Source organism: Equus asinus, chromosome 7 (genome assembly GCF_041296235.1).
Source record: "Equus asinus isolate D_3611 breed Donkey chromosome 7, EquAss-T2T_v2, whole genome shotgun sequence".
Lineage (NCBI taxonomy): Eukaryota > Metazoa > Chordata > Mammalia > Perissodactyla > Equidae > Equus > Equus asinus.
The window spans coordinates 25,611,545-25,635,332 of record NC_091796.1 but is presented as its reverse complement, the minus strand read 5'-3'; the positions used below and the strand labels follow the sequence as shown (position 1 = coordinate 25,635,332).

Sequence of the window (23,788 nt, the reverse complement as noted above, 5' to 3'; positions counted from 1 at the left end):
AAGACTGGCAGTGTGTAGGGGAAAGAACACTAGCTGGGCCCGGACTTGGCTTTGCCATGAACCGTCACTATGACCTTAGAGAAAGTTTCCTCTCTTGGCTGTGAAGTGAGAGGAACACTCATAAGGTCCACTCTGGTTCTAACAACAATGATGATAATAGTCAAGAACTCAATCAGGCGAGCCCTGTGCTGAGGTATCACCCCCACTCTGCAGATGAGGGTACAGAAAGGGTAAGCGACTATCAATAAGTGGCAGAACCAGGATTTGAACCCTGGCAGTCCTGGCTAAGCATTATCACTCTCCATTAGTTCTCTGCACAACCTCTAATTGGCGAACAATAGAAGACTAGCCTAGACCATGTGTCTGTGCTCAAAAACCTTCTGACTTCCTGGTTGTCTCTGCGACAAAGGGCCTGCTGTGCCATGTGGTATCCAAACCTCTACCTGTCAGGCGTCCTCTCTCCTCCCTGCCCTCACCACCACCTGTGTCCTCCATCCACTCTTTCCCAGGTGTGCACTGATATTCCCACCTTCATACAGTCTTCAGAAAACACTGAGTGGGTGGCAACATGTGTCAGGGCTGCAATAGTGAGCACAACAGACACGGCCCAAGAGTTTAGTGGGAAAACAGGTGTTGATCAAATACTACCAATAAACATTCACTTTCTTCTCACCTGAACATCCCCTCAGAGGCTGGGTGTGGAAGATCAGAAAGACAGTTCATTTATAAGCCCAAGTCTTGGCTTTCCAAAGTGGCCCTGGCCCCACCCCACCCCCAACTGCAGGTGCCCAAGAACCCACTGGACCTGGTTCTGGAAGCTCACCATCAATCCTTACTGAGACCTCGGATTTGCTCCTTCACTCTACTCTCACTTGCATCACGCCTGAGCCTAGAGACCCTCAATCCCTCGTCCATCCACCTACTTATCCAGCACCGACCAAGTGCCGGGCCCTGCTATTATAATGAGCAGAACAGTCCCTGCCTTCATAGACTCTGGGATCTCATGAGGGAGAAAGACATGTAACAAATGACCACATGATCAATGTAAAATTACAACCATGCTAAGCGCCATGGAGGAGAGATGCAGATGCTGTAAGAATCCATGATAGGGGATACGACCAGGAGGTGACCCTGAGAGGAAGGGGACTGAGGGAGGGGCAGCGTGTTGGGTGGGTTGGAGGCTGAGGGAACATTTGTCATCTTTCCTGCATCTTACCATCCTAAACCAGGAGTTCCTAATCTCACTTGTCCCTGACACCAGTAGAGTATGGTTGCCTTAAGAAACTGTGTTGGGAAGGCACAGACCCCCTACGCCTTTCTCACGAGGGGAAAGATATCAGGGACAATACTCTACTGGCCCTAAGAACTCAGACTAGTTCACTAGAGTGTTTGTCCTGCACCAGGGGCCCACCTACCACCCCTCCAAGACTCAGGTCCTCCTCTGCACATCCCAGTCTGTCTCACAGCATCATCACTGCCAGCCTCACTGCCCCACTGCACGGGCGCGCGCGCACACATGTACATGCACATTCATGTCCGTGGGCGTCTAATACTGCCCAGCTCAGACAGTGCCTCCTTTCACACTGGGCCCAGGTGGGTGAGCCTGAAAGCTCTCATGAGGCTGCAGACTCTGTGCTGAGATGGCAGCAGCCCTGACAGGCCCAGGGGACTCCCCAAACCTAACACCATTTCTCTTTTAGGGAAAATGTTTGGGGCAAAGGGCAGAAAGCAATGAGTTCTGCCAGATGCCAGCTACAATTCAGGTCTTCTTCTTTCTAAAGGCAGGGCCAGGTTCAACTCTGATAACCCCTAATCTTAGACAAACAGTAGGAGGTTAATAAATGTTTGCTCATTTGAAAAAGCATCAGCTTGTGAGTGGCATGGACACATGCCTACGTTCATATTCTCTAGTATCGTCTTCTGTCTTTTTGCAGAATTTGGTTATTTAAATTCTAAATCCTTGGGAGAAAGAATCATAATTTGTACCTCCAAGGACTTAGCCACTAATGGGCACAAAAAAGTCTATTATAAGCAATTTCAGATTCACTTATTCAAGGTCAGAATACCAGTTTTAGCATAGCCAGGCGCCCTTAAATACCAGAGAGCACACAACAGTTGCTGTCTATACTACTGCACGGGTCCCTACTCCAACATCCAGCCACCTAGACATTTTTTTTTCTAACACATATCAGGCACTACCTACATTGAACATCAGGAAAATAACAGTCATTATGAGCATTTATGGAGCACTTTACAGTTTGCAATAGTTTCACACAGATGTCTCAATATTCCGCCTGGTACTATAAAAATCTTGGCAAGTGTTGTCGTCTGTTTTGTCTACCCATTAGACTGTAAACTCCCTGGAGACAGTCACCAAATATGGCATCCAACACTCCTTCATCTCCTTGCAGCACGGACCTCAGTCGGGAGCTCAGAAAGTACTCACACATTGTTAACATTTTGCAGAATTCCATGGACCTCGGGGTACTTGGAAAACCAATGAATCAAAAAGAATTTATTGAATAGCTACTAAATTCCCTGTCCTTCATGATAGAAATTTGATGGCAGTTGATTTGAAAAGGATGCATTCTTTTAAAATATTAGCAAGCAAGGCAACAGAAACCATTACTGTTAAGAATAAATAACCTAGGAGTGTCCCCTAGGTGTAAAGACACATTTCAGTCATATAAAACTGTAAGAACCGAGTAAATTGTGTACATTTTATCTCTGGTGCTGGTACATAACTTACTGATATACTACAGGAATCACCATCACGCTCAGACTGAATCTCCACATTTCCGAGGTGCAGGATAGAAGCAATTATCTTAAAAATGCTTATCTGATGGGACTCTCTCACTCCTGAGGAAAAAAAAAAATGAATGAATGACACTCAATATCCATGGTAGGATAGAAAGGACATTTTACCCTTTTTTTAAGGACTTCAAAAAAAAATAAGGTTTGATTTTCCTTTCAGGGCCAATGACTCCTAAAATGATCCAGGCTCTTCACCAAGTAATTACCACTCACAGGAATGGCTCAGAGGGCAAAGGGGCTCCCTGGACTAAAAGGGAAATATCCTGTCTCTGATTGTCCTGATCAAACCAGATGGGTCACGCCACCATTTTAACTTCTCCAGGAGCAAAGGAGACGCAGCAATCATGTAGGCTCATTTTGGACCTCATTTCAACCAAACACTTTATGGATGTTTTTATGGGTTTAATAAGAATGGTCTCTTATCTGCAGTCATTTTTCTCCCAACATAATATCCTGCAATCATCTGTGACACACATCTAAAGTGCCAATCGGGGAAGAGGAGGAGAAAGTTTTCCTTGGAGTGCTGTCATGGGGCTGGATGGCCAGCTGGCTCCTAGCTGTTCCCCGATGGGGTCTGTTGTCCGCCACGCTACATGCTCCTTCATAGTTATAGACATACACACCTACCTCGGAATCACTGCGGCAGCAAACACCTATTGTCAAGTGTATTTACGCACATAAGTTATCAAAGACACGGATAATCTCTTAAAATTTATATTTAGCTTTAAGGTATTATCATTTCTTTTTGAATCACAAAAATTTCGGACTTATAAAAAAGGCTACAGAATAATATCATGAATGCCAATTTACCATTCAGTTTAAGAAATAATACAATTGTTCGTCTATATTCCTCCCCAAGTGCAGTTCATTTTAAGGCAATACTTGAGCTAACAACAGTCAGTGACACCCATTAAACAGGAGTAAAGATATGTCATTCTAGGATTAAAAACTTTACTCAGATCATCCATAAAGTGGACAACCAAACACAAACTAGACGAATTAACTCTAGACTTCAATGACGTTAGACGGCCACGGCCATGCATGCTTCAGAGCGTCAGGGATTTACTTTTTAATTTTTATTACATAATATTTTCAAAATATACAAAGTAAGAAGAGTAATACAATAAATCCCTGTTTTGGCTTAATATTATATCCCCAGGGCCTGGCACATAGTAGGTACTCAGAAACATGAGTGACAGAATGACTGAATTGATGGCTGTTACAGAGACTGCAAGTACTTGCAAATGTCTACAGAAACGTATGCATCAGTCAAATATCTGGTCTTATTTAATCTAATAATCCAAAAAAACAGTCAGAGGCCAAAAAATTTAGGCATACATCTGGGTTCAGTGTAACTGAATAAGACCAGAAAAAGGAAGACAGGTTGAAACCAGAGGCTGAGAGCCAGGACAAGACAGGACGTTAGACGGTTATGTACCCTGTAGGGAGTAAAGCACTGGGTTTTGATCAGAGCTTAGAGTGTCCTGCTCTCAAATAGGTCCCATTAGAAGTACTAGTCAGGAAGTAGGTGCTGGGACCATCACAGGACCAGAGGGTTATATCACTTTTCTCTCCTGCACTTATTCTTAAGAACCAATGCTTTGTCAATTTCCAAAGACCTAATCACCCTGTCATGGTAGGAATTTACGTAGCAGATACTAAATCCTAAGAGGACTCCTACACTATATCTACCAAAAAATCCTTTCTTTATATAGGATTCTCTGAAAAAGCAGTACCTCACCATGGGAAACAAAAAACAAAGCAAACAAAATCAAACAATAAAACCGAAGGACTAAAGCAGGGGTTGGCAACCTATGGCCAGTAGCCCACAATCTATTTTTGTAAATAAAGTTTTATTAGAACATAGTCATGGCCACTCATTTACATTTTGTCTATGGCTACTTTCACACTACAATGGCAAAGTGGAGTAGTTGCTACAGAAACCATATAGCTTACAAAGCCCAAAATATTTACAGTCTTGTTCTTTAAGAAAAAGTTTGCCAACCACTGGAATAAAAAAATGGGCATCTTTAATAAAGAGTAGGGAAGAAAGGCTTATTAAAAGAATTAATTTCACAAATGCCATTTGCTTTGAGAATGAAAGTACCCAGTCTCCTTAGAGGCTTAGAGGGAAAGACCTTCTCCTTGGATCAGCGCATGCCCACTGATCACAGCAGCACAGAGGCAGTCACCAGAGGCCTCTCCTTTCTCGGACAAACTGGGCAGAATGTATCCTGCTCAACACCACCTCCTCCAAACTTGCTCCCACCTCCGGAGGATAAAACAGCTCTGTGATGCTGGGGAAGTCAGGGGGGCCAACAATCAACTTATTATCTCTCAGCTTCAAATCTGCTCTTCTTTGCCCTGCTTTGTGATCCTGGAGCTAGACCCCATAAACATTTTCCCTCCGCTGCTTGGTCAACAGGGGGCACTGCAGTGACTCTGCCAGGCAACAGCAGCGAGATGACATTTCCAGTCTCGGTTCTGGTCCTCCATAGTTGTTATTCATCTTGGAAGCCCAGCAACCTCCCAGGTGAGCTCCAGCTGTGTCCTCAGGCCATGCTCTCCCCATTAGCAGCTGTCTTTAAGAAGTTCTGTCCCCACCACACCTGAGGCAACTGCAGGCTACCTGTACAGACCAGTGCTGGCCCACACGCTCAGGCAGATGTTGTTACCATCAGTGGGCTTCCTGATCTGGGGAGCCACATCCTCCCAGAAGTCCTTGAAATTTCAGCCACAGGTGAGGAGCTCTCCTAGTCAGTAGTTCCTTTTTTGGCTGCTCTTGCTCACTCTAGAGAGCGTTCTTTTGTACTTGCTACTTCTGGACCCCTGAAGTCCTCTTAGTCCCCATTTAGTAGTTAATCATCTACTGCTAACAATTACTCATATTAATTTTTCTCTGTTGGAATAACCAACGTGGTTTCTGTGTCCTGACTCATATTTTATCCGTACAAAAGACAAAGCATATCTCCCCACCAGTTATCCAGAGAAGTGAACAGCCTTTGGATTTCAGCACATGAAGTCCTGGTTTTCTCCCCATATAGAGATTAGAGTGTGTCCTGTTTGGCCATGTCTTATTTGGACACTGGATAAAACTTCCCTGATTCCCACCAAAGCACCAAAGCTGCTCGGGGTTAGTCACATGACTCAGAAGCCAAACGTCTGTCTCTGTCAGGGAAGGCATGGGAAAAACACAAGGGCCATTTGGAGCCACTTTGTGGGTTTCAGGCTGACGTCCCAAGCTTTGCTTTTTCAGGCTGCAGGTCCTGAGAATTTACCCCTTCAATTTCCCAGTTAAGAATGGCTCATCTTCCACTTTACCACTTGGGGCTCTGCTCCCCCAAAACTGGCAGGGGAGAATGGGCTACTTTCTTCAGCTCTACTGCTTTTTACGCTCCAGAAGACAGAGATATCTTCCTGTTTGAAGGATTCCACTACTAAGCTCTTTTTGGAAACAGGATAACAGAAACAACACTGTACGTATGACAGAGCTACTACACTTCACAGTCTGCTTCCAACTCAGATGCCATGATTGCGGTCCATAGGTGGCTTGGCCCCAAAGGCATGTTCTTTCTGCTAGAACACACTGCCTCTAAACCCAGACCACAGCACGAAAAGACTAGCTCTTCTTGGTTTTCCTCCTTTGGCATCAATGGCTTGAGGGAGTGAAAAGGGATACTTTGCAGTGCTTGAGAGAGCAACTCTCAAATTCGTATTTTAAGAAAGGTCAACAGAGCTCCAAGCCTTAAGTTTTGGAGCCCAAGGGCTGGGATGGAATACAAAAGTAAGAAAACGTTCACCAAGGGCAAGAAGGCTTCCCCATCAGCTGATGAAGGTTGACAAGCCAAATGGGACACTGCTCTGCTCTGCTCTTCTCTCCACGAAATCAACCCTCGGGGCCTTCGCCCCCATTCAGAAGCTCCTTACCAAGGAGTGTGAAGGCTTGTCGAGTCTTCTCAAAGTCCTCAGCATCATCCACACCCTCGATGGACGTGTCTCCTCCCTGTGATGCATAGAAAAAGTCCTCCGCGCATGCTGTGAAGGCAAGGAGGTAAGGCATCAGGCATCAGGGAGAAGCTGCATCCTGGTTTACCTGCAGATCCCAACCCCTGAGAATGTCTACTCATCCCAGACCAAATTCTACTCCCAGACAGATGCGGAACCTTTTAAAATATTATCTTTACTGACAATGGCAAATGGGAGAGAAAACTGGATAACAAAAGACAGAAAACTACAAGGACAGAAAGCACTGTTGCATTTGTGTTAAGCTGGTACATGAAAAACATGTGAACATAATAGACATGTCATGAATAGTTCAGTTTACAGTAGGATTCACCACAGACTCGTCTTTAAAAAGGATCGATATACACAGGTGAAATGTAAACCCACCCTAGAATCACAGACTTCCAAGGCCATCGATCATCTTAGTCTGACATTCTCTTTGACAAATGAGGCGCAGTGATGTGCTCAAGGAGAAATGGTTTTTTCTTTGTTCACTTGTTTGACCAGGTTGGGGTACCTTGAGCTATTCGGGCACACGAACAAATGCAGGCTGAGCCCCTCACATGTCTGCTCTCATCCCCCAGCTCAATCCCTCTTCAGTCGGGCCTCTGGTAACAGCCCAGGGGACACCTGGTAAGGAGCGGCCCCGGTTCTGTCGTAGGATTCAGAGCCAATCTCAGCAGAGGGCAAAAATGCAACAAGCCCTAGGGAGCATCTGCAGTGCAGGGCTGGGCAGTCAGCCCTGACGGCAACAACTGCATCTACCAAAATTACCCTTGAAATTACTTAAATTTTCTGCAAAATATAGTATCTTTGTGTGGTACAAACCTGCCCAGTACTTGGCATTTCTAAGTGTATAATGTTTGATTTTGACAAGACGCCAACACTGGACACTGGCTGGTTTTCCTCCCCCACTGAAAACCGCAGTTAAATTCTTCTCCCTTGACCTGGGTGTGACGGTGGAACGCACATCAGTTAAAGGTGCTGAGACGCAGCTTCACTGCGACTCCAGTCCTCCTTCAACACCAGTCCTTCCAGTGTGATCTCCGAAGAATTTCTTGAGTCTCTCCCTCCTCCACCCTGATGGCTACTGCCCTCGAATGACCTTCAGCATCTGTTGACTGTTGCAAAAGACTCTAAACCAGTCTCTCTCTTTCTGATCCTGTTCCTTCAAACCCACCTCCAAACTGCTGGCAACTCTGATCACACTGCTCCCCTATTGAAAGCCCTTTAGAGACCCCCGCTCCTGTCCCACTGGCCTCAAGGCAAAGGTGAAACACTCTCAAAGACCCTCCTGGATCTTTCCTGAAGTGGCCTCCTCTTGCCACTCCAGACTCATGGCTTGTCCTTCCTTCCTCATCTCTACATCCCAGATACACCAGTTTCCTTATTGTCATTCCTTAGCTCTACTTCCTGCTCATGGCTTACATGGCCTGGCCTACTTCTTCCTGGTCTCTCCCATTTCCCACTTTGTATCCTTTGTTCCAAGACACACTGAACTGCGCCAATTCCTCCGGCCAAGCAAGCATTCATTGCCAGGGCCAGCTAGGAAGTGGCAGAACCCAGCCCCCAACCTCAGTCCCACACAACCTGAGCTATACCCATCAAGGAACACATCTGTCTCCAGGAACGAATAGCAGAATTTCAGTTGTATTTTATGAGGGAAGGCTTCCTGGAGGAGTAACTTAACCCACTCTGATGACAGGAGGCACTTGAACCGGGAGAGGAAGGACTTCAGCCCTGAACTCACTCACAGCCACAGCAGAAGTGAGTTTTTATGAAGGAAGTCACATTAGGTCTTTGTGGAAGACGGCATATTTAGTCTTTCATATCTAATCACCCTGCGACCTCTGGCACTGAGTAATATAACAGTTTCAAAGGCCTAATAAAAGCACCAATTCAGTTTGCCTTTTACACTCCCTTTTCAAAGTACATCAATTTGACGATTTTTACAGTGTGCACATGAAGACGATCAAATATACCATTTACTCCCATTTCTCTGACAGGCAAACCAAGGAACCTAGGGCTTTAAGGGGTTGCCCAGGCTCTCCCTGAGTCTGGCCAGGCCTTGGGAGTCCATTACGTGATCACCCTATCGTGGAGATGGCTGTTTATCTATGACATGCCATAAACACAACCTAACTGATCAGAAGCATTGGCTGAGACACCAGAAAGATGGTCACCTGAGACTCCAAAGGAGGACACCAGACTGCCGTATTGGAGGAAGGAGGCATTTTCAGCACCTATTAAAGACCCTTCGTTGTCAACAGCCAGGGCCCAACTGCCTGATGTTCTGAGTCAGACAGACCAGCCCCTACCTCCCCTGTTTCCAGTTCTTAAACTCAGGCCTGGCAGGCAACCCCTCCCAGGTGGGACCCCCTGGGTCAGTGACAGCATTCTCTCCTAAATGAATTGAATCCAGTTAAAATTAGTATCTCCTCTCCATCTGCTTCAAGGTTTGCAATCACCTCTGTTACATCACTCCCCAGACCCTCTTAGGACAGATATCCCAACAGGATGCAGTCTTCTCCTGTCTGCTTAGCCTGCCTGAATCTCAGCTCTCCTTTCAGGCCCATGAAGCTGTCACTGATTGTCCCACTCCAGAGCAATGTCTCTTGTCCTCCAGTTTGGTTATTTCTTTACTTAGAATTCTCAAGGAGAAATAAACCACAAAGTCCCATATTAGCTGGCTCAACAGGCAGACACTGGATCAGGCAGTGTACAGACCACAGAAGGGGCATGAAGGCAGTGATTAGAGGGGTGGACCACCAAAGTCACAGCCAAGGGCTTGCACTTTACCTCTGTGCAAGGCAGAGGAGGTTATTTATAAACTGTATCAATACACCTACGGGAGTGAAAAATAAGAAAGAGAATTTATTCCTTATTAATTGAAGGCTATATTTAAGGGAATGTGGGCTCATTACACTTCTTTTTACCATCATTCAGTCACACTATCACAAATTATTCATCGGACTTTTTTTTCAAAAAATCTCATCCTGAGGCCATTTTAATGCAGTAGACCACCAACAATGGGGCAGAGGAAAGTGTGGATGACCGGATGCAAATCTGTTCCCTCCACTCTCAGAAAAATGCACAAAACTCCTGCTGGGCCAAAGGGTCTCGTAGAGACTTCTGTGCATTTGAACTGCACGCTTTAGGTGAAGAAAAGGGGTGAGGCAGTCTAAATATTCACCAGGAGCTGCTGGCTAGTCCTTCCTTTACTTGATGTTTCCAGCCACTCAACCGGGGTTATCAGCAGAACTAAACGTCAAGCTTCAGGGCTCACAGTCAATCCACCCGTAAGGCTGAAGACAGCTTCACAGGCGAGCACAAGAGCTTATCAAAGGCTCTTCACTTCGCTCCAACAAGATGCTCTCAGAGGGCACATGCAGGTAAAGGAGCAATAAATGGAATTGAGTAGTTTTCAACTGCTCCAGCAGGGGCCCAAGGAGCTTGCACCTTGCCAAGACACAGAATAAGGAAAAGCCAATTTTCACCTCAATACACTCATGTAAGTGCAAAAAACATAAGGAGGATTTCTTCCCTATTACCTAAAAGCTACATTTGGGACAAAATGGTCCAAATACAGCTAGATGGATCTTGCCAGCACTTGTTCATTTTCTATAAAACTGACCTTAGAAAAAAGTTTTCATTTCCCACAGGTTGGCCTTGAAAAACCCAGCTTGGCCCTTGGCCCCACTCTTGGCAGGAAACAGGATGGCAGTGGCCTTGAACATGGCCTGCCTTCTCGGTCCCTTGCAACCATAAGCCAACATCAGAGCCCCACGGTGCCAGCACAGGGCAGTGTTCAGACAAGGCTTGTAACATTCAGCCCTTGTCCCCAGTGAGTTTATGATTTCACTCGGGAGAATCAGGCTTGCAAGCAGTGAACACCTAGAGTACAGCAAAAAACCAGCCTAATATATGCCATCCAGGGCCTCCTCCTTTGGGTCCCAATGTAAGTTTACTTCCCTTGGCAATCTTCTGACCCACCTCGGCCATGCCTCACTCAGCATATCCTTATCACTCTGCATTGTAATTGACTGTAAGCTAAGTGAGGGCAGGACCCACAACTGTTGTGTTCAACACTACCTCCCCAGTGCCTAACACTGCCCTGCCTGTGCAAGGTTTGATGAATGAATAATGAAGGAATCAATGCTAAATTGCATGGCACAGGCACCTAATGCTACAGGAATTCATAAGCAAGTAAAGCAGAGAGTTAGGGGGCAGACTGAGGTTTGAACCACTTGATATATTTTACCAACTGGGAGAACAGGCTGGAGTGGTCAGAGCTGGATCTGGTGCTGGGCTCTTAAGGTGGCTAGGATGTGGGTCCAGGACAGCAAAGCCTCAGAAGTCTGTCTCTCTCACAGTTGCAAAGACCAACCAACCTCTGTCTAGACACTCAGCTCTTCATACCATCTGTTAGTATTGGACCTCCCCATACTCCAAAAATACCGACAACAGGCCAGGGACAGGAAGTGCCACAAACACAGGATGCTGCATGGCCCCCAGGCTTACCCTCATCACATAATCCATTAGGAGATGGGCCGTGAGGACTCAGTGGCGGGAGTCAGTCAATACTCCATGACAAAGCCCCTGTGCATGGAAGGGGGAAGGGCCCAGACCCCAGGGAGAGGTGCTGCATTGGTGTGGGATCAAGAGCTAACGCCTGCTCCCTCTTCTTGCTTTGCCCTGGCTCAGTCAACAGTCTCAAGACAAACTGAAGCTCATAAGGCCCCTTGGCAAACAGCATTAGCAGAAACAAAGGGTGACTAGGGCCCAATGAAAAGTTGCCTTTTCATCTGATGGGAACAGCAGGTGACATCCCGCTGGCTCCAGTTGAGAGGCACTTTAGGTTGCTCCATTCCCCTGCTCCAGCATGGGTGTGCCACAGCTTCCCTGCCTGTGCCAGAGAAATCAGCACTGTGCCCGCTAACGGCCAGCAGTCCAGTGTCATTCCTCTAAGGCCCTCCTCATCTTCTGCGGTGAGGCCCAGGCTCCACAATCTCTCTCCAGCCATCCCCCATTCATCCCTGCTCTCTCCTCTCCCTCCCTCCTCTTTCTGTCTCAGTCCTTAAACATGACTTAAAACGCATTGGCCACAATGAAGTGATGTGCATTCGCTAGATCTCTAGATCCTCATGGTTGGGATGCATTTGTTACGATGTCTACAGTGGAAACACTTTTCAAAACAATGATGCATGGAAATTCTCTTATGCTCTGCAAAATGCTGTTGCACCCCTGCTTCTAACACTCTCGAACATTCTCTGCGGCAGGTAATCTGGGTACAATTAACCCTCTTTTACTAGTTGGGCAGTGAAGCTCAAAGAGGTCTAGGGGACATGCCCACATGAGGGGCAGAGCTGAGGCAAGACCCCATGAGGGAGGCTTTGAGCAGGGCACCCTTCCTCCTCTCAGAGCCCCCAGATGTACCACCTGCCGCAGCAGAGCCCACCCCAGAGGAAGGGCACGCACTCATTTACTTACTTAGTGCGAGCTCTTTAAATTCCGGAAGGCTGGCGGCAGCACAGAGCTGGTAAAAGATGTGGTAATTCCTCTCGTCATCTGCCTGAAGGAGGAAAAAAGGTAAGCAGTTTTAGGGCAGTGACCCCAAGATCATCGCCCCGCCCAGTCTAATCCCATGGTGTTCTGGATGACAGAGGTCAAGACTTTTCCTGACACTTTCCACTACACCTCTGCCACCTTCAATTCCCACCAGATTTTCCATTCACTATTATAGGGGCTTCTTCCAACCCGAGGATTTTTACCTCTGGACTTATGCAAAAACATGTGTTTTTTTGCCTCCTACATAGAACGTCATCGCTGTTCCACAAATGGTGGATTAGTCAATCAACAAACACTGATTCAGATACGGGTGCTGCCCGGCTAATGTTGCTCAGATTGTAACTGCCCTGTGGTAGGCTCCCCTTCTCTTCTGTGAGGCTTGGAACTCAGTAAAAGCTACACCCTTGCCCTCATGTCAGGCTGGGCAGTGAGGAAAGGTCCATGACTGAGGCAGGATTTCCAGTGGACACTCAGGCCACATGTGCCTGAAGTCGGCAGAGTGGTGTGGGGCAGGGGCTGCTTCAGGAGGCCTGAGCAGAGAGAGAAAGAAAGAGAAAGGCTCATTGGGTGTTCAGAGAAGAGTCTGGCTAGAGCCACAGCCAGCACATCCGATCCACCCCCAGCACATCCGATCCACCCCCAGCACAACAGGCTGTTTGCTTTGCTGCAGTGAGATGAAGGACGTGGGGCTGTCAAACCAAACTTGAGAGACGGAGAGAAAGCCTAGCACAAAAGGGGGAAAAATAATAAAGCTGCTTAAAAAATTCATTAGATGTTGGCCAAGTATCAGCATGGAGACAAGTGTCACTGAGAGTAACAGCCGAGGCATTTTGACATCCCCTCTGAAGGCAGCCGAAACCTAAGGGCAGGGGAGCCATCCACCTCAGGGGGAGAGTATGCGGCCGGCTCACGCACCATCACCCCGGTTCAGGGACGGGATGTTGAAAGGAGGCTGGAGGAGGACTGTTCTCGGGGTTGTGAGCTGCGCTGACCACCAAAGGCCAGGGCAGAGGAGGAAGAGGGTCACCAAAAGGCCAGAGAGCAGTGGGAAGGAGGGAACGAAAGGTGAGCAAAGAGCAATGAAGAACTGAGTCGAGTGAGAAGAGGGCACTCCGTTTATTTAAAAAGGAAACTAAATATGTGGCCAAGAAGGGTTGGTTTTTTTTTATATATATAACCCACCAAATAAGAAAGGTCCTGGGGAAAGCTGAAACCCCAGACCCTGTATGACATTCCCTTCATCATGTCTCTAAAATCCATAAGGAGCAGGGCTGTCTTATTCTTCACTGTATCTTTGGTGTCTACCACAGGGCCAGCATGTAATAGGCACTCAATAGATGTTTGTTGATTGAATCTAGAAACGATAGCCACTGAAAAATAACAATACTGGGTAAAAGATTTTTCAGGCCTGATGCCTGTAGCACTTGAATGAATACTTGTTGATGAAAGAAAAGACAGGACAAGTATATCCAATTCCAGGCTCAACAGATAAGCGGCTCTTTGGGCACAGGGAGGGGGCAGGGAGCAAGGGAGGGGGCAGGGAGCAAGGGAGGGCATAATAGATGGGAAAAAATACCAAAAGGCCTGAGTCACACCCCTCACCTGAAAGACCACTCTGGACTTCTCCAGCAGGTAGGTCCTCATGTTGGCTCCAATGATGTGGTACCTTTTGTCAAAGCCAATCTGAATATACTTCCCAAAGCGGCTGCTGTTGTCATTGCGAGTGGTTTTAGCATTTCCAATGGCCTGTACGGGACAAACAAACAAGAGGGGTGCAAAACAGGGAGGGCTCTCTTGAACTCAGGATTGTATGTTTGTGGCAGCACTCGTCTCTATTCTCTCCCTCTTCTTTCATTACAGAACCTCTCTGCTATTGGGATGAGCTAAAAACAAAACAAAACAGAAAAGAGCATTTTCCTGTCTCCTTCAGTCCTAAGGATGGCCAATGAGAGTAATGAGTTGATTTGTGGGCTCTTTAAACGGGACTAACCAGCTGGAAGGTGCATCCCATTGTCCTTCCTCTCTTCTTCCTTTTTCCTGCCTGGAATGTGCACGTGATGGCTACAGCTGTAGCAGTCATCTTGGGACCATGAGGGAAAGGTCTAGAGAATCACAGAGACTGCTGCCATGACAGCTTTCGGTCACTAACCCAATGCCAGTACCCAAGAGTTCTGAACTTTTTGTGAGAAAAATAAACCCCCTGTGCTTAATTCACTTTGCTCTCCACAACTAAGCAGTCAAATATCATTCCCAACTGATAAGTGGTATTTCCTAGAAAGAGACCAAAGACCAACACCCACCCCTCCACACCTCATCACTGGGACAAATTGAAAAGCCACCTCCCTCTTGGTACTATTTCTTACACAGCAGCAGGGGCACAATTCGAAACACTTAATTTAAAAAAAATGAGTGGCTAGGTGACTGGCCTCACTGTGCAAATATTCACTTACCATAAAACATCACATTGCTACTGGATTGGTAATGAATATATTAATATTTTAATCCCTTTCAAGTTTACTTTTTAGGTAGTTAAAACACTTGAAAACTATCCACTATAACTTTTCAGTGGTCTAGGAAGTTTGGGGCACAAAGAGGTTGAAAGAAAATCCAAAATCCTAATCCACCCTCCACTGCTGCCAGCCAGCTCCACACCACGGAACCATGGGTACCTCCTGATAGGCCTCAAACGAATAAGGCTCTGCTGGCATCTGTGATTAACGAGGCCAACAGACCAGCTGAAAGCAAATCACTGCTGTTTAAAAGGTCAAAAAGTTGACCTACAACTAATACTCACGAAAATGTCCCCTGTTAAGTCTTGATAAGGAAAATTATCAACCGTTCCTATTGTCGAGATGATGAAGTGCGGCCTCGAGTCCTGTACTCACTCACAGACACCCAAGCCTGGCTCCACCCTAAGGAGGCTATTCAGCCCAGGCTGGCCTCACTCTTCACAACCACTCACCCTCCACGTGCACCTGACGTGATGCCCAAATGTGTCGCACGTCTTGCCACTGCTCTCTGTTGTACTGCTGCAGCCTAAGCCCAAGTCGTCAATGTCTCTTTCCTGGACAACAGTCTCTCAACCGACCTCCGTGCGGCCACTCTCCTCTCCCATTGTCAATTCTCCACTTTACCACCAGGGTTTTCTTCTAAAATGTAAATCCGATTATTACATTGCCTTGTGGAAAATGCTTCAGTGGTTTCCACTGTCCTCTAAGTTATAAATCCTCAGGATGGCTGGCGAGGCCCTGCAGGATGACCCAGGTGTGCCTCTTGTCACTCTTGCTCTTGAGGTCCAGCCTCAAACAATCCTGAACTCTTTTCTTTCTCAAAAGCCCTATGTTCTCTCCGCCCCCACCCCAGTTCACAATGCCGTTGCCTCTGCCGCGAACAGCCTTCCCACGGCCCCTTCACCCAGCTGACTCCTCCTCGCTCTCCCAGTTTCAGCATCAGTGCTGCTTCTTCAGGAAAGTCTTCCCTGACCTCACAGGCTGGGCGAGCTCCTTCTGCCACATGCTCTTGTGGTCTCTGTACTTCCCTCATTTCCCTCCCCACGTAGCTCCATGAGATGTTACCCTCTGTCTCCATGAGAGCAAGAAATGCCCACCCGCTTCAGCATGGGATCTCCAGCACCTATCCCAGTGCACAGCACACAGCAGGCATTCAAAAATATTTGAGTGACTGCAAGAGTAAAAGAACTTGGGTTTCTGTTTTCTTTCCCGTGAAATGAGAGTTTTGGGGTCCTTGTCCTCAAAGGTCACTTGCCACACTATGGCCCTAAAATCTCCCATTGAGGCTGCAATATAAACTTCTTCTTTGGGTTTAAAATGTATAAAGCAACCCATCCAGCAGACATACAGTGTGTACCTCTGCAGAGAAGTGGGGGACAGTGTAACCATGGCATGTTGGGCTGCTCTGAAGGACATCTGGGAGCATAGAGCACGCCCAAGGGCAGGGCAGGGCTAGAGTCTGGCCAAGCTGAAATGACTCTCAAAGAGATGATAATCAGACAAGTTTATGTCCTAAGCTCCCCCCAGTCAAGGAAGATAGGAAGACTCACACCCCCCCCCCCCGCCCCAGCATCCACCAACCTCATCATCTCAACAGAGGCCTCTGTGCACCCACTTCTCCTCCATGGAGCTCTCTGATCCTTCAAGGCACCACATGACAAGCCAGTGTCACACTTTTGTAAGCCAATTCTATCTAGAAAATGGCAAGGAGGGCTGTGTTCCCTACAATGCTGGTAAAAGTGGCCTCCATCATGAGCCACATCCCAGGCTGGGCTCCTTGTAGTCTCCTTTAATCCTGACAAGGACCCTAGGAGACAGGCATTAACAACTTTCATCAGACTTATGGGAAAACTTAGGCACAGAAAGGTTGAGAGGTGTGCCCAGGGTCACACGGCTGGGAAGTGGCAACACCAAGATATAAATTCACACATGCCTGAGTCCAAAGTCTGTGTTCATTCCACTCGGTTCACAGTCCTCCCCCAACTCTCCAAACCATTCACAGGACAGGAGCTGCCACACGTCGGGTAACTTCTCACATCTCAAATAGCCAGGTCAAATGGAAGGATAAAGACAAAGACATTAACCCTCACTTATCTTTTTATGAGAAAGTGGCGAAAAGCCTCTCAGAGGAGGGTAGAGCACCGACTCATTACTCTGACAACTAGTAAGTTAGGAATCTCTCTCAGGGTAACTAGTTGGTGAGGAGAAGTTTCTCCTCTTAGACTTATTTCAGCTAAATGTAGGAGGAAAGAGAGAATGGAAAAATCACCCTTTTGTCTCTCCTGATGAATTACCAGATCTGGGCTTAATCAATGGCAGCTGACATCACCGAGAGACAGCTACACATTCTGAGCCTCTTGGTGGGAGCACACTATTAATACTGCCAATAAAGGATTCTTGGTTTAAAAAAAAAAAATCAAACCTGAATCTAATCAAACCTCTAAATTTTACTGCCCTTTTACAGGAAATACAGGAGACAAAGGAACATGTTCACAACATTATGAAGATGCAATTAGCAAAAGCCGGTTTGTGGAATATTCTAAAGGATAATCTAGTTCCAACAAATAAGTCTCAATTCCAGTATTTCAAAAAATTCAAATTTTGTAATTTGTAAAATGGCAGTAGCAGCCTTTACCATACCTGAGATCGCTCCTCGAGATAGCTTAGGGAAAGCTTGCCAAAGGTCTGCAAGTCATCGCCAAAAGATCTATCCTCTTCACCCCCTAGGCTGCTCTGAGAAGTGGGAGACCTGCATGTAGTTATTTTTCAAATCCCTGCCAGATTTTTCTGGTTACTGACTTAGACAACATTTTGACACATGAGGAAAGCAAGTCCAGCTGTTATAGGTGATAAAAACCCAGGCTTTGACCCTCACTGAGTCCACAGGCAACAAAAGAGGAAGGTACGATGCAAGTAGTTAAAATTCGGAAAATGGGAAAATGATATAAGCAGGAAATTCACAGAAGAAACTCACATGACCAATAAACATGAGAAAAGATACTCAACCTAGGCAGTAATCAGAGAAAAGGCAGACTAAAAAATGACAGAGTGGCAATAACTATGACCTTTGTAAGAAATGATCATGAGGATGTGAAGAAATGGGAACTCTCATATATTGCTATTTCAAACGTAAACTGGAACAACCATTCTGAAGAGCAATTGGGCACATCTGGTAAAAGTGAACATACATGTACCTAACAATTCAGCAATGCTACTTCTAGATATTACCTAGAGAAACTCACATAAATGTACAACTGGGTGTGCACAAGAATGTTCAGTGCAGACTACATTTCACAATAAAAAAGAAATATAACCTAAATATCTACCAATAAGAGGGAACAGATAGATAAAATGTGGCATATTCACACAACAGGATACTATAAACCTGTTAAACTAAGCAAACCAGAGTATGACTCATGGATAAATCAAAAAATGTTGAGTGAAAAGCAAATCACAAACCGGTTGACAGAATATCGTACTATTTATATATGACATAACAGAACAACCTTCTTTGTGGTTTATGCATACACAAATATGCAGTAAAACAAAAATGGACTGGAACAAATAATTTCAATATAATTAAGATTTATACAATAACAAGGTACATACCGACTAGTGTGGAAACACAAAGGGAGGAATTAGCCACACCCAGCAGAATGGGAAAGGCTTTAAGAAGTAGAAAATGTAGCAGATCTTAAAGTAGAATCCTATCAGCAGAGAAGGAGAAGGGATTCTACCCATGAACATAGCGTGGGCAAAGGGATTGGGGCATGTGAGAGAATGGACAAGAGTGGAGTGGTTAGAGTATGTTGAAACATGAGAGAAGACATGGGGGCTCAGTAAGGTATGTTGGGGCAGATTCTTGCATGAAGAGGTTAATAATAGTGGTAGGCCTTCTTGTTTCTTTAGCTTAAAAAAAAAAAAAAGTCAAACCCTGAAAAGTATGTAGCAACTGCTCTTAGTCTCTATCGACTTTGCTCACTGTACCCCTGGCCCTCTTGCTTTCTCTCAGGATGGGGGGAGTCTCTGTGGCTCCTGGAATTGGATGCCTGCAGACTCCAGTCACCCCAAGAAGCCACATGACTCCTCTGGCCTGGACCTGGTTCTGTTCCCACTCTAACAGTCTCTTGATTACCAATGTCCTTTTAATCAGTGAAGACTTGTGAACAAATCACTCCCAGGATGCTGACAAGTTCTTACACAGAATGGGGTCAGAGAGCTCTGGCACTGACAATAAATCATCTCAGTCTGCCCCAGCCAATCCCAATCCATCCTCAAGTCACCTTTAACTCAAACAAATGCCAGTTAGTGCAAGCCAGCGGGAATTCTGCCTCCTTAGACTGCCCTCAACTCTTTCTCTGTCTCCCCAGGAGGCATGTGCAGTTGCTGGGCTGTGGAAATAATGAGATGATGACAAGACTATAACTGATTGCTTCATCGGGAGGTGCCATCCTTCCCCAGGACAGGGGCAGGGTAATCAGTAATCAGCTGTCCCCTGATTAAGACATGTCTTGTGTTGGCTGTAACCCTCTGAGGAGTGATAAAGCTGACTGGGCTCCTGACACAAGGGGTCAGCTAGACTCCAAACTTAATGAAAAATCAGGTTTTGGCAGGGCAAAAGCTGCTCTTTCTCTGCTTGGCAACACTCTTTCTAATCCCATCCAGAGTTCTTCTTGGCTATAATTCTTCCTTTCCATGTTCATATCCAAGATTTCTCTCAAATAAAACACTCAATAACTGCTCAAGGGATAGTCTCTATGATGACAAAATTCTAGATTTGACAGAATGAGCCCTCAGGACTTACCCACATAGTTTCCAAAGTACCAATTTGCACAATGTAGAATTGAAGGTTTTGAGCCCAAACCGCTGTACCATTTATTTATATGACATCATGAAAGGTTAGGCTCGGTTCACGTACACACTTCTCCTCCTTCAGACCTTGGCAACTGAACCATGTCTTGTGTATTTTGGGGTGCATATTGTTCTCACATTTCTCCCAAGCCAAATCACCCTGCCTCTCCAGCAGTCCACCAGCCTACTCAGGCCATAATGGATACCGAAAACATCAGATCATTTTAGACCACTGTCATTTGAAAAGCATTCCCAAAGCAAGAACTCAAAGAGACACTTGCCTGCCAATGTTCACAGCATCATTATTCACACTAGCCGAAAGGGGAAAAGGACCCAAGTATCTATCAACTGAGGAACGGATAAACAAAACGTGGTATATTCTTGCAATAGAATATTATCCATCCATAAAAATAAACAGAGCACTGATACAGACTACAACATGGATGAACCTTGAAAACACTATGCTAAGCAAAATAAGCCAGACACAAAAGGACTAACATTGTATGATTCCACTTATACGAGGTACCTAGGAGGGCAAATTCAGAGAGACAGAAAAATACAAGAGAAGTTACTTGGGGAGGGGTGGAGTGGAGAATAGGGACTTATTGTTTAATGGGTGCAGAGTTTCTGTTTGGGATGATGAAAAATTCTGAAAATGGATAGTGGTGATGGTTGCACAACACTGTAAATGTACCCAATGCCACTTAGTTGTACACTTAAAATGGTTAAAATGGTAAATTTTATATTATGTACATTTTACCACAACAAAACAACAAAATTTAAGAAAGCATTGCCCCTGTGTCTCATACCTGTTTAATAACATGGGGATCTGTATTCACTAAATTCCCATCTTGACTAACAACAGCTTTGTTCACTCACCAGAGATCAAACAGGTTTCTTCCCTTCTGTTTTGCCCAGAATAACTACTTACTTCATTTCCAAAAGAAGAGGCACTCTGTGTCTTTGAAATCTTACTACCTAAAAGATGAACTGAACTTTGAACCTCAGGGGCAAAGGAGAAGCTGAAATCCTGGTTTCACCCCCACTTGAGATGAAACACGATGCTAATGGTAGACTGCCGTCTTAGCTACCTCAATTTAAATGCAGCAGGTGGTCCAAGGGAGGCCAAGCTCAAAGCCCACAGCTGATGCCTTCTGAATTGAGGCCACAGCCAGGCCTCTGCCTCAGGGCTTAGAACAAATGCTATGAGCAGACACAGACGGGCTACCAACTAAAGGACTGACAATAAGGAGTTAAATTATGGTAAAAGCATATACATAATGTATTTTTGCAGCCAATAAGACAATTCATAAAAAGCTTAATGATATGGGAACAAGGCTTATACTGTATCATTCAGTGAAAAAGTTCGAAGGAAATATAACAAAATGTTGAACGATTATCAGCAGGCTATAGGATCATGGGGGATTATCTCCTTTCATTCTTTCATATTTTCCAGGGAGTTGTTCTTACCTTTTTAACAGGTCAATGGTTCTCAAGATGTGGGACCCAGACTAGCAGTATCAGCATCACCTATGAACTTATGTGAAATGCAGATTCTCAGGCCCATCCCAGACATGAATCAGAAACTCTGGGAGTAGGGCCCAGTAATCTGCTTTAACAAGCCCTCCAAGGCAATTCTGATGCACAGTCAAGTTTAAGAACCATTGCAATCAAATAGAAGTTTTGTTATTGTTGTTTTTATCTCTTTGGTAAAAATGCCTTCAATTGTATTGACCATTTCCCAACTCACATAAAAACAAATACTGAAATTTTCTTTTGTCAAATTCTTAGTGAATACACTGTGTCCTTTTACTCAGCAGAGAATAAATGTTCTCCAGATAATGCAACTCTCTAGGCAGGAGATTTTGTCTGGATAATCAATGAACTCCTACAAATTGCGACTCAGAATGTACTCCTGCACTTGGTAAAGAAAGAGAGAGGGGGAACCTGGGAAGGTCCAGGCAAGTCCTTGTTCCCCTTAGCTCCAAAATCATCTGAAAGACCAACCATATTGGTGCCTCGTGTCTTAATCGATGGGGCTCAAGGCTGTGCAGAGAAATCTGATGCTATCTTGGCAGCTTTCGGCCTCGACTGAATTTCTTCTTACTAAAACAAAGAGGCTGCCCAGGGCTGGCAGAAGGGCCTACTCCCACCAGACTGGAACCCAGACAACAATGAAGAGCGTCCCCTTCAAAGGCATGAAATCAAAGCTGGTCCAGCGACTGTGCGGCCATTTAGTTCCACTCCATCAGAATTAAGTTTTTACAGAGGAAAGGAAGAAAAAGAGAAATGGAGTTCCAGCCCTGTAATATGATTCGTTACAGCAAGCTCTCAGTTTTAGGGAATCTCTCTGGCCCTGCACTTTCATCAACTGCTCTCAGCCCACCCAGCCCGGGAGGTGAGGGGCTGGTGAAGACACAGACAAGACCTGCCCCTGGTCAGTTCACGCCGTCACAGGTAACACTTTCTGAGAATCTTCAACACATTCCATGTTATCACCTACCTTTTGCCTCTGCTTTTCCCCTCAAAGATAAAATGTCTAAGTATTTGGGGCAGGGGTGAGGAAGGGAATCTTCTACCCAGGCTTCTCCATCCCTATGAGAATTGCCCTCCTGATTCACGGGCCTTCCCAGCATCAAATGGTTTCGGTGGAGCACTGATTTGCTGACACATCATGGCAGCAGGGGAGGGGAACAGCAGCAGAGGTGGCGGTAGATGAAGAAGAGAGGTCACCATTGCATTCAGCAGAGTCAAAGGACAAGGAAGACGTGAAGAGGACACTCTGCCTAATCCTGGGGACCTGTAAGACACTACCAGGTCAGATTACTCCCAAATCTGTAGTCTTTAGGCACCTTCATAATTTTTTCCTCAATAGTGGACAATGGGTTCTCAGGGAGAGGCCCCAGTGCTAACCATGTGAGCTGTTTCCAAGGACCTTTGTGATCAGCCATGCAAGGCTGGACACCCAGCAGTCTCGCTGCCAGCTGAAAGAACTCCAGCCAAGAAGGCCAAGGACGTTTGGAAGGCTTTACCTCCATGATGGGACTGGATGCTAGGACCTTCTCTTCGATGTTGGTGTCACTGGCTGAGCCACCAACTGTGGCAAAATAGCGCATGGCATACTTGGCTGACACGGTCTTGCCGGCTCCAGACTCCCCGCTGACTATGATGGACTGGTTCTTCTCATCTCTGGAAGGGAGAAAGCTCTGGTCAGTTGTTGGCTGTGGAAAGGCTCTGCTGCCTTCCATGGATTCTGTTGACAAGGACCTGAGCCCGATCAGGAGTGTCTCTCCTTCTTTTAGGGATAAATATGAGAGACAGTATAAAAAATAGTCCACCCTCCCTCACATGCCTGCATAAGATTGGAAAATGGGGAGAAACACAGGAGTTTTGAAAAAGGCTTACAAATGGCACATACCCTTCTTTATGACCCACAGGAAGGGGGACACAGCCAGCTGGTCACTCTCCTAAGTTCTCTCTGGGTGCAGTACCCCTTAGATCATTCCCATATATACATGGGAGATATATATATATATGTATACACACACACACACATATACACATCCTCTGAGAATTTACATATATACTTTCATTTCTGTTACATGCCCGTCTTGTGTCACTGTGTAAGCTATACTTTCTTCAAGAATAAGAATCTTTTCTTCTCCTCTTGTGTTTGAATCTAGCATCCCAGCAGACACAGTTTTGAACATTTTTGTTCATACAGATGTATCACAATGCTACTAACCACCAGGCTGATCTTGCCTCAAGTTTCCCAGAAATTAGATAAAATAGTTATCAATTGCAATAAGAGGGATTTCAGTCAGACTAAATGAAAGGAAGAAAGAAGATACTCTACATCAGATAAAAACGCATCTATATTTATCACTTTAAAACAGATAGTAGGAAGATAGACAAGCAATGGAAAGAGCAGCCTATTCAGTCTCCAAGAAACATGACGTTCAAGCAGGGAGTGAGAACATTTGGGCAATGAATTGCATGTAAGGACCATACTCAGCCATCTACCTCAAGTTCACAAACCCACT

At 45.7% G+C, this 23,788-nt stretch overlaps 1 protein-coding gene across 1 annotated transcript in view; it reads right to left on the bottom strand.

The window, feature by feature from the left end:
• Positions 1-23,788, bottom strand: part of MYO5B (myosin VB) — a 347,774-nt gene that overhangs the window by 133,456 nt on the left and 190,530 nt on the right. Inside the window, exons 5-9 of the mRNA XM_044774721.2 lie at positions 22,778-22,934; positions 13,987-14,130; positions 12,307-12,388; positions 6,742-6,849; positions 2,750-2,859 (exon numbers count right to left, since the gene is read on the bottom strand). Coding sequence (XP_044630656.2) covers positions 2,750-2,859; positions 6,742-6,849; positions 12,307-12,388; positions 13,987-14,130; positions 22,778-22,934 — 601 coding nt within the window. The remainder of the gene's footprint in view (positions 1-2,749; positions 2,860-6,741; positions 6,850-12,306; positions 12,389-13,986; positions 14,131-22,777; positions 22,935-23,788) is intronic.